The sequence below is a fragment of the Xyrauchen texanus genome, chromosome 9, assembly GCF_025860055.1.
Source record: "Xyrauchen texanus isolate HMW12.3.18 chromosome 9, RBS_HiC_50CHRs, whole genome shotgun sequence".
Classification (NCBI taxonomy): domain Eukaryota; kingdom Metazoa; phylum Chordata; class Actinopteri; order Cypriniformes; family Catostomidae; genus Xyrauchen; species Xyrauchen texanus.
The window spans coordinates 22714377-22726687 of NC_068284.1; the positions used below are offsets into that span (position 1 = coordinate 22714377).

The 12311-nt window shown below is 40.2% G+C and overlaps 1 protein-coding gene across 1 annotated transcript in view; it reads left to right on the forward strand.

Annotated features, from left to right (window-relative positions):
* kcnh2a (potassium voltage-gated channel, subfamily H (eag-related), member 2a) overlaps positions 1-12311 on the forward strand; it is a 124337-nt gene that overhangs the window by 41466 nt on the left and 70560 nt on the right. The window contains exon 5 of the mRNA XM_052133743.1: positions 4926-5137. Within this exon, the coding sequence (XP_051989703.1) occupies positions 4926-5137 (212 nt within the window). The remainder of the gene's footprint in view (positions 1-4925; positions 5138-12311) is intronic.

A 12311-nucleotide genomic window follows, 5' to 3' on the forward strand; every position in this document is an offset into this window, starting at 1 on the left:
ACTGGTTAGGACCCAATTATCTATGTGTAGGTATCTATTATCTTATCCTCTATATTGATTACCACCCCATGGCCTAAAATACAGAGTCTGGGGCAAAATTTTATTTGAGTGTCCAACACATCACACATAAAACTCTGAACCTACAACCAAAATTTTGGGATCCTAACATGCCACAACATGGGTTGTGTCTCCATGTTCTGATTGGCATCGCCAGCAGGTGGGTGTGACTTTAAGTCCCAGCCTATACAATCTAAAGGGGGTCCAAAAGAATCTATGTAAAATCTTAAATTGCATAATTTAAGATCGTTTTTTAGAATCCTAGCCTTCACATCCTCCTCCGATAACAAGTTTAAATCTTTCTCCCATAATCACTTTACAGAAGTTAAATTTCCATTCCCCAGACTCTGAATTAGCCGGGAGTAATACACTGATGCCTCATGACCTTTTCCAAAAGCAGTAATTACCACACCCAGAGTATTTGCCACTTTAGGGGGGGTGTACGCTACTCCCAAAAATAGTACAGAGCAGGTGGCGCAGCTGTAAATACCTAAAGAACTGTGTTCTGGGAACCAAAGTTTCAAAGGATCTCAACATTCAACTCTCATATAGGTCACAGAGTGTATTAACCTACATCATTTTGGGTTCAGCCATATGCGCGAGGTAACATTTAAATAAATGTCGAAGTAAATGCGAGATTAAGGGGTGTAACTTCACTTAGTTTGATAGAAAGGCTTTGCAATGGCGAAATAGGGGCAAGAACTTCCTGTTAAATTCAAAACCAGGAAGGAGTTCTCACAGGTGGAAGTGACCAATGAGCCAAATATCTGAGACCGAATGCATAATAATACAACAAAATCTTGGGTAGGCCTAGCCCACCTTTGTCAATCGGCCTATGCAACTTACTGATATGTATTCTAGGATATTTACCATTCCAAATGAAGGACTTCGCTATGCTATCAAATTGCTTGAAATAAGAGAGGGGGACATATATAGGGAGAGACTGTAGCAGGTAGTATTTGAATAACATTAGCCTTCCCAATCATATAAAAATTGAATGAAGCCCATCTGCCCACATCTATCTAAAACCTTTTTATTAAAGGGTCAAGGTTCAAATTGAACTCTAACTAAATCATACAAATTTGCTGTAAATATAATACACAAATACTTAATGCCCTGTTTGGGCCACTGGAAGGTGGTCAGCTGAAAATCCGTTACCGGGCAGGATGCTGTCAGAGCCAAAGCTTTGGATTTAGACAAATTAACTCTGTATCCCAAGAACTTAGAAAATTAATAATTAATAATTCTGTGGAGGCAAGGCATAGATCTAGTAGGGTTGGAGACGAATAATACAATATAATATGTGTAAAGCAAAAGCTTATGCGCCACACCTCCCGCCATCACCCCTGGAAAAATATCATGGATACTGTTGTAACCTCTGTTCCCCGATGGAAGGAACGAGATGGTGTGTCGATTGTAGTGACACAAGGGGTCTCTTCTGAGACCCTTGCGTACCTCTGAACTTGAGAAAAGGCCAGTGTCAAGTTGGCGGACAGAATTTGCATCCCCGCTCCCGGACATACGGGTATAAAGGGAGCGGGCGAGCGAATGTCAGACAGGATTTTACTGAGGAGCCGAGAATAAGGTTACGGCGCATTGCAGTGGTAGAGATAGTGACGTGGCAAGGGGAACACAACGTCTCTATCCTTCCATCGGGGAACGGAGGTTACAACAGTAACCATAACGTTCCCCTTATGTCACTCACTTGATGTTGTGTCGATTGTAGTGACATAAGGGGTCCCACTTCAAAACGCCATGCACTAACCCGTGTTACGTGGCTGCTGAGCCAGGTGCAAGAAGGATGTTGCGTGCTAGAAGCAGCTGGATCGGCTGCACGTAACCCTCCCCAACGCCCCCAATAAAAGGTGTCATATACCGCTCTTAGGTTCCAGTACCCATACGGGAACAGGCGACATGACTTGTGTGGGAGCCAGCCGGCCAGCCGTGGGCTTTTCTCTCTCTATGTTTCTCGTCATAGTGTTAAAAGTGGCTGGGGCCAGTTAATGCTACAGATGCGTTGGCGTCCTTTCCCGTTCCTATTCTTTCAGGTGGAAAAGGCCCTGCGGAGACCACGACCTACCCAGACTGGGGAGGTAACTTGTGGCTAACACACACAGGGGTTGTCAAGCCACCCATGGACATGGTGCGGTGGTAGATCCTGTCTGACAAGGGAGGAGTTGCTACAGACACGGCAACCGGGGAGCAGGAGACTGCCTAAGGAGACACGGGTCCTGCCAGCGGAAAATACGTCACATCAGCTGGACCACCTGGGGGTGGAGCCTCCATTCTCCTGACCTGTCGCGACAACGCATCCGCCGTCGTGTTGCGGTTTCCTGGGATGTGAGTGGAGAGCGGCGACCGGAGTCACGGCTGACTCCAAAGGAAGAGATGGCAGGCGAGTTGTGACGTGACGGGTGTGTACGCCGTCTTGGCGATTTATGTACACTACTGTGGCAATGCTGTCTGAACGGATCAAGACGTGCTTGCCCCGAATCAGTGTTCCTTTCCAACTCTATGAATTCTTGTGCTTTGTATTTTTTGGTGCATGAAACAAAACAAACTCCAGCTGCTAGGCGGAACCAGAACAAAAAGGGCGCTCAGTTTCCTCAGACAGTCAAGAGAATGTTCAGTGAGCTGGCCCATTTTGCTGCTACATGAGTGCAACAAATTACCTAATCACTCCAATGTCTTGTAAGACATACTCCACAAAACAAACTCCAGCCAATAGGAGGCATAAGCACAAAGAACGTGCAGATTCATCCACACAACTGTCCCGAAGGAGTGTTACTCCACAAAACAAACTCCAGCCACTAGGCGGAACAGCACAAAAAGAAACTAAAAGGCTAATTTTCTCGGAAAGTAAAGTGAATGTTTAGTGAGTAGGTCCACTCAGCTGCAACGTGAGTACCACCAAATAACTTACTAAATTGACTTCACAAAGGACATCGCTTGCTGGGGACATATAAATATTTTTAATATATTTAAATGTTTTGTTTCAAATCTATTCTCAATTTGGCTGGGAACATCAGTTCAAAACAGACCTTCCATTGATTAAAGAGTTTCTTGCATTCCTTGAATCGATCATGTTTCTGTTGTTGAATTTGCAAAGTTTGGGAACAAGAAAATGCTGTGGTTCTTCCAAGAAAGCCTTCCTTTACTCCTCGTATCGTGTAACACAAGATCTTTATCGTATGATCTCAGAAATTTGGCCAGAATTGATTGGTGCCTGTCTCCCTCTGCGGATCGCCGAGCCGGAACCCTGTGAACTCGCTTGATTTCCAGTTTATGGCCTGTTATGTCGGGCAGACTCTGAAAGATCCCATCCAGGAATTTCACCATATCCTGACCTTCCTCGGCCTCAGAAATTCCAACAATACGGATGATATTCCACTGGCTATGGTTCTCCTAATCCTCCAATTTCTCCCAGACATGCTCCAAATCCACCTTAGACGCTAGCGGATTAGCAGAAAATTCCCTCTCCGATGACTCCAGATAATTTATCCCCCACTCTTGTAACCATCTCAGTGAATTTCATCTCCATGGCAGTGATTGATCGATGTATTACAGCAAGATGCTCCACTTCAGCAATGACCTTCGTCAGCATTGTCAACATGTTCAACATTTCTCGCCGAATTTCCCAAATCGGCTCCCTGGCTCGTGGCCTGCTGCTCGGGGGTGTCAGCTTGAGCACATACGTGTCTTTTAATGTCTCCAGAGCACAAGGATTTTGAATTCTTTGACATATTGTCCTCCAAGAACAGTTATGAACAGAGTGTATCGAAGCTCACTGGTTTATGACATTAATAGTAATAAAACTAGCTCCTAATTCCTTTAAACAAAGTAAGCCCCAGAGAATCAAATAGCCACAAAGTACTATTTTTCATTATTTTCTCAATTTTATCAGGCGTGAGCATTATTCAGCAAGCCGTACTTCAGATCTCTGCGCTATGAATAACTTTTAAATGACTATGTACTGCTCATAGCTTTACTGTTTGCAGCTATTATATACTGTATGGTGCTGTTATTGTATTTGTTGTAACTTTAGTTATTTATCAATTTGTGATTATTCAGAGCTTGTCTTATACTTAATATGTTGTCTTTGGTTGTCACCATTATTGTGATTTGTAATGAGGTCCGCGCGAGGTATAGAGTTAATGCGCACATACGGATATGCGCTGCAATGTGTAAGTAATTTCAAAATAAAAGCCAATGTATTGGCTTTACCTTACAGTTTTTTGTATATACACTCTGAAATGGGGTCCGCGTGGGCATGTTAGAGACCAGGGTGGCCACCAATACCGCCTGTAGGACGTGCCGGCCCAAATTACCCAAATGCCCGGTGCTCCCAATGGCCAGTCTAGCCCTGCAGTTATTATGCTTTATTTGTTTGGAGAGGCTTTTGGACTCTTGGAGATGTTTTTGAAGAAGTTTTGGCTAAAATTTGTTTGTGATTTTTCAGCAGTTTCTTAGGCTGAGAGTCTCAGTATGTACTGTATCATAATCTATATCATTCAAAGTTTTCTTTAAAATGATACCAAACACTTGACCCTCTTTTTTTGTGTGTGTGTGTGTGGGGTTGGGGTGGGATGAGTTATAAGCTCGTAATTTTGGGTCTGCCTCTGAAACAGGAAATCTTTAAAAACACCCTTAGACTTTAAAGGCATTACTTTCGTTGGCATAAACTAATGTATTCAAGTTGATTGTCGTATGGAATATTGTTTTCGACTTGAACAAAACCAGTATATTTAGATTTTACCACAAGTAGAATATTTTTAGGTTATTTGACAAAATGTGTAATCATTTTTAAATAAATGGATGCAAAGTAGATGCTCAGAGTAATTAGAAACTTTGTTCTCTTGTCCTTCCAGGCGCCATGCACTGCAAAGCTAGCTTGCAGAACGCCACTTCAGACTCAGATCTTTTTCGTCTCCGGACCTCAGTTCGAGCCTCACAAATAACACACAACTTAATAGACATAAAGCCAGATCCCTTAATTGCTGTTCCGGCCAGTGAGGTTGACATAATCACCCCCTGCAAACTGATTGACCGGACCCATAATGTGACAGAGAAGGTCACTCAGGTAAGGTTTTTCATTAATTTGTTATGAATATACATTGCCTGTAAATTATAGAATGGATGTTGTAGTGGTTTGCCTGTTTTCATCCAGTTGATAGCAATAGAAACATCTATTATAGTATGTAATATCTGCATGCAGCAGCTAACTTAGACAGGAAATTCTAAATTGTGGTCTCATGGCATTCTCCAAAGCAATGTAAATAAAACTGTTATTAAAGCACAGGCAATTCACTTGTGTTTAAAGATCCACAAAACCCTGCACAGACTTTAATAACTGTTCCACAAGAATACCTCATACCTGGGGTGACAGCTGTGCATGGTTGGATGAACAGATAAAATACTTACCATGCATTCCCATTTGAAGGGCATTTCTACAGAGCGCAGAGGGAATAAGGTCATGCCAAAGGTCACATGGCACATGCCGCGAGGTGTCCTTCCAATTTCAGCTGAGTTATCTGGATGTCCCATGACAGAAAGATCTATATCTTCACAACCAGGCAGCCATTAGTAGTCATGTGGCTGTGAGATGCTTAGTCATTTGTCTGTGTTTGGACCTCAGTACCCTGTTGACATAATTTGTGTTTTTATTCAAAGTTCATCATTTTGAGGTTTAACTATCCACCAGCTATTGAAATATTATTCAAAACCCACAAAAAAATACAGTTTAAAATATTTAAAGAGATTGTGTACATGTACAGTACACTCTAATAATACAATCTTAAAGGAATGTTCTAGGTTCAAAACAAGTTAGGCTCAATCAACTTCATTTGTGGCATAATGATGATAAAAAAACTTTTTGTCTCATCTTTAATTTATATATATATATATATATCCTGGTTACAGTAAGGCACTTATAATGGAAGAAAATGGGGCCAGTACATAAACATTAAAATACACACAGTTTCAAAAGTATAGTCACAAGAAGTAAAAATAATGTGTTATTTCTGTTATTTTACTGCGATAAAATCTGAGATTTACCAGTGGTACAGTGTTTATCAGATTATATGGATTACCAGTGTTACATCATCATGGATGAACTGGCCCCATTCACTTCCATTGTAAGTGCTTTACCATAACTCCAATATTTACTTATTTATTCCGTAAATAAACAAAGGATGAGTCAAAGTTTTTTTTTTTGTAGTGCTGTTGACTGCGCTTAAAGGTATAGTGCACCCAAAAATGAAAATTCTTTCATAATTTGCTCAATTTCAGACCATCCCAGATGTGTATGACTTTCTTTCTTCTGATGGCAAGTAAAGATTTTTAGAAGAATATCTATGCTCTGTAGGTCCATACAATGCAAGTGAATGGAGGACAGACCTTTCAAGCTTCAAAAATCACAAAAAGGCAGAATAAAAGTAATGCATATGTCTCCAGTGGTTAAATGCATGTCTTCTGAAGTGATGCAATCACTTTTGGTGAGAAACAGATCAATATTTCAATCCTTTATTATTATAAATATCCAGTGAAATTGTAGATTTATGTAAAAAAGACTTAAATATTAATCTGTATTTCTCCCAGTTATCACATTGCTTCTGAAGACATAGATTAAACCATTGGGGTCGTATGTATCACTTTTATGATGCCTTAATTTCACTTGAATTGTATGGACCTACAGAGCTGAAATATTCTTCTAAAATCTTAATTTGTGGTCAGCAGAATAAAGAAATTAAAACACATCTGGGATGGCATGAGGGTGAGCAAATGATGAGAGAATTTTCATTTTTAGGTGAACTATCCCTTTAACTTGTTTTGAACCCAGAACATTCCTTTAACAATGATTGTGGTGCCCATCAGTTACACTTTACACTAAACTACTGTATATCAGCTAAGAATACAACTGTGGCCTTTGACACAGAAAACAACACAGTATATATTTCATTACAGCAGGTACCAGATTTCGTGTACTGTTACATATTTCCAAAGTGCTGGCCCAGTAATTTTGCACGCACGCACGCACGCACGCACGCACGCACACACACACACACACACACACACACGTTTTATATCATTGTGGGGACTCTTCATAGATTCCAGGCATTTTTTATTTTATACAGACCTAACGATAATTTCTATCCCCTAATCCTACCCCTAAACCTAACCTAACCCTCTGGCTTGGCCCCACAAGGTAGGTGATTTCAGGTTTTACTATACTTGTGGGAGCATTTGGTCTCCACAATGTAGTATAAACATGTACACACACACACACACTGCATTTTTATGTTTTCATTATAACATTATTTAGTATATTTATTCAGCCATTTTCATCGTGGGAGCCATTGGCTGGTCCCCACAATGTAGATGATTTCAGGTTTTACAATCCTTGTGAGGACATTTGTTCCCCACAATGTAGGCAAACCTCACACAAACACACTCACCCATACAGACCCATAAACATGTTATTATTCCCATAAAAAACTTTTTATATTAGTTGTTGTTCCTTGGAAGGAAGGTGAGTAGTGTTTTGTATTGGTGACTTTTACAGCTGCTACATGGGAATTGCTTATGTCTGTGCCAGGGGAACCTCTGACACTCCTTAAGAGGGATTGGTGGGATATTCTGTTGGATGTAATGCTTTAGGGAAATAGGGAAACCTTGTTCCCTTCTCTACCTGAGTCTCACCCCTCCCAGAAGTGGCATCTCTCTGGAGCTTCTCTCCAGAATTCCAACCTATTTAAAGTGTCATGAGCTCATTAATCACAGTGGCACTGTCACAGGAGGTCTGAACTCTTGTCTGACCTACTGGAATAAACACCACATGCAAGTTGCAACACACGAGCCAACTCTCTTTTCATCACACGTGTTTTTTTTATTTCTGTTTTTGTGGGTGTGTGGGTTGTGTTATGGGACTGGAATCATTAGTAAATTTTCCTCTCTGCACAATACTTTTGTTGGAGTCTGTACAACAACAAATGTTATGTTGCAGATCAAGCTTTATTTGATCATAGACGAAAAACATGAGTGCTTGCCCTGTAGTCTTTTTTACACTCTTGCATGCAGAATAACTAATACGACTACTAGGGCTGCACGATTTGGGGAAAATGTCATATTACGATTATTGAGGCTAATATTGCGATATGCGATTGCGATATAATAAACAAATGGTAACATAAGTCAACTTGCTTGGTTATCAAGGAAAATGCACAAATATATTACTGATAATGCTGAAATGTGTATTTGTCAACTCAAACATACAAACTAGCAACAACAACAACTATAAATGCAGTGTTTTCAAATTAAAATAATATTTTTACAAAATTAAATAATAACATCTTTGCATTACTGCAAACTTGTTATTTTGTCAATATTACACCTAAATAAAATGGAACAATAAATAAGAACATACACATTTTCATGAAAATAAGATTGTTCAAACAAACAGGGACATTAAATAAGGATGTAACATGTACTGTAACATTTATCTCTGAGAAGACTTGTCATATGGCGTGACATTCACAAACACATTGGTAATTGTGCTTTGTTTTGTTTGGCTTACTAGGCTTTTTAATGTAGATTTAGCCACTGAACACTGTAAACATTTTAGCCATAAGAGTATTATTGATAAGCATTTGTCAATCTTGTCTATCCAAAACCAAATATATATATATACACATATACACACACATTTTATTGTTGTTGTCATTTTAGTGTTATTTTTCACATAAGATTGATCTTATCATGATGATCTCAGCGGGGGTGAGAGACGAGCGTCTCTGTGTTAAGAGTGCGCATCACCCGGCAGAAATTTATATCTCTCCCGGTCTCGACTCCCGCTCAGATTGTGTCTCTTCCGCGACTGGTAGAAGCGGCTCTGACCGCACCGAGAATGACAGTTTTGGAGTTTGTTTATTTACATGGCACGCTCCCGTATAATATGAACTTGAATTAAGGATGAAATAAAGATATATCGCCAAGCTGTGATCTGTGTTTCTATCAGACATTTGAGCTGCAGACAGTGGGCTTGAGAGAGGAGCGTCTCCGTGTTAGAGTGCGCATCACCTGGCAGAACTTTATATCTCTCCCGGTCTCGACTCCCGCTCAGATTGTGTCTCTTCCGCGACTGGTTGTCGGTCTGCTCGGCATCCATCTTCACCTGATTTCCATGCTGCACACCGGAAACTCACATGACATGACCACACGTGCCACTCCCTAAACTGAGACTGACTGGTCATCTTTTTATTAGCGGTGTAGAAAATGGGCAAACCGCTCTCAGAGAGAATGGGCTGTCACGTCCACACATGCACTTATTTATTTAATATAATCGCAGCATTTTGCCGTCATATAATCGCACAGGCTGACATCGCAATTGCGATATGATTAATCGTGCAGCACTAACGACTTCTAAGTCAGCTCAGAAGTTCTTTCCAGCAGGGCTCTCAGAATGGCCACTTCATTGAGCAGTGGTGGGCGACAAAGCCTAAATGTAGTAACTACACCAACCTCAAAACTGAGAAAATGGCTTCAAAGTGTTTTGATTGTCCAGCCAAATGTGGATTATAAAATAGCCTCACACTGTTGTCTCTGCATCTGTGCATAGTTGAGCCAAACCTGTTTTTCAAATGACCAATGATACAGTACACTGCGAAAAGTGGTAATCTGCACCATAAGGAACTGTTTCTACCCAACATGATCATGCAGGAAATCGACATGCTGCTTCCAAATTACTGATAAGCAGCATCCCCCATTTCCTGAATTACTGACAAGCTGTTCCCATCAGACATTTTCACATCATTTCAAATGTATTCACCTTTGCTGTGGCGCTACTGATCTCTCTAACATGGGTTCTGGAAGTAGTCATATTCATATAAACAATGGTGAGCGTGAATCAGAGGTTGCAATTTTGCTTCAAAAATAAATTTTTACACCACTGATGGTTATGTTGGGGTTCTGATTAGGCAGTAGAGTTAACAAAATATGGATTCCTGTTGACTGTATTATGTAAAACCTACTTCTGGCACCACCATTTGGACATGGATTTCATCTCAACAACACTTCCAACTTCGACCACGGGGGGCAGTGGTTAGAATTTTAGTGAACTGATTTCAGTCATAACCATACCTGTCAATACTCCCATTTTTTCCCGGGAGTCTCCCGTAATTCACACCAATCTCCCGCCCCCTCCCGTTTATTTTTTTCTCCCGGGAAACTCCCGTAATTTTAATGGCCCAAACCTCGTTATATGAATAATCACATCACTGTATTATTCCAAGGTTGTCCAGTTGCCAGATCTTGTATGAAACTCATCCTACTCACACAATAGACATCATACAAACTTCAACCCATTTAACACCTCAACCTGGCAACATACAACCCAGTTGCGCTGTTGATATCTGCGCAGGTAGTGGATGTGGTAAGTAGAATCAAGCATCACTGGTAGATGGGAGGAGAAGACTCAGGTGGTGCTCTGGCGAAAAAACAAAATATAATGTAAAATTGGGAAAAATTACGTTACTCAGCACATTAAACCACAGCGCCACAATTTGTATGTATTTAGCCTGCCCCTGCCATCCAGCACCCCCCCTCTGCTCAGAAGTCAGGCCCGTAGCCAGCCTAGTAGTACCCTTTTTGCAGTTTTTCCCCTCATTTTGTATTTAATTTTGAGATTCAAAAACATTTTGGTGACATTTTATGAACTAATATGTGCTGAATTAGCTTGTCTGATAGTATCTTAACAAGCATGCTTTTTGATGCACTGAAAATATTTACTACAATGTTGTCAATTGCTTACCAAGTATAACAACTGTACCCTGTTTGGCAGTCTTTTTGAACATATGTTCAATATTCTGCGACAATGACGCTGCTGCCTGCTTTCTCTTCCGTCTCTCCTGCTCTTTTCGCCCCATACTCACTATCCAGCCGGATGTCGTTGGCCTCACTGATTTTGCACGGTAAAGTTTGACGTTCGACATTCGGTTTGGCAAATGTAAGGGACTGTTTGAAAACTCCACTCTCTACGCTGTAACATCAGAAATCAGAATCCGAAAAAGCTTTATTGCCAAGTACGTTTTTTACGCATACAATTTGTTTTGGTGTTGTAGGCGCTTGTCAATCTCTAAATATATGAAAGAAGAATTAAAATATAAGCAATATAAATATAAATATGTCCACACAGTATCAATTAAAAGTAAGAATAAAATAAAAGAGAGCAGAGTAGTACAGTGGAATGTAGAGCCAGAGGTGGAGTGTGGAGAGTGTCAGGGTGGGTACCGGGACTTGTTGATAAGGCAAGTGGCCTTATCAACAGTGGACATAGGAGATGTCCACTCATTCATTCAATTCACGTGCAAGTTATACATGAAAAAAAAAACTGTAAAATACATTTTCACACTCAGAATCTTCTTGTAACATCCCTGAGGACAGACAGACCTACTACAGACCTATACTGTAATCATTTTACCTCTAGTAAGTTTATATATCATCTGGGAAATTACCACAGCCTTTAAAATGAGAAAATATAATTTTAGTGAATATTTTTCTAAAATAATTGAATACTGTACTTATAGAATTTATCATATTGTAATAATCTCAGCTGTAGTGTGTATGTCTGTCCTCTGGGAAGTTATAAGAATATTCTGAATGTGAAAATGTATTTTACAGTTTGTTTGTTTTTTCATGTATGACTTGCACGTGAATTGAATGAATGAGTGGACATCTCCTATGTTTTAGCATAGTGAGTGGAGTTTTTAGACGGTCCCTTACACCTGCGAAACCGAATGTCAGTTGCTGCGTATGTAACTCCTGTAAAGGATGATATTAATGAATACAAAAAAAATAATAGACTTAAATTCTGGACCTTTGGCGGGGGGGCCTGGAGGTCTCCCAGATTTTTGTCAAATGTTGACAGGCATGGTCATAACTTAATGTGCATTTGATGTTGGTATTCAAATGTACAGTGTTATTATAAAAGATAAATGAAATAAATGACACGAAAATAAATTAAAATATAGCTTCAAGCAGCGATGGCATGCCAAGCACAATGGGTTCAATTCCACCCTGTGGCTTTCGGAAAACAATGCAAGGTGGACACATGCATTTGACATTATTCTAAACGATTTTTAAGCAATTTGGGTAAATATAAGAGGACTATTTTAAAGTCGGTTGTAAGAGCCACACTTCTTGCTGCAAGGTGGTGGCACTATGACCGTGACCCAGAATAGTCACATCCATGTGATTAGCCC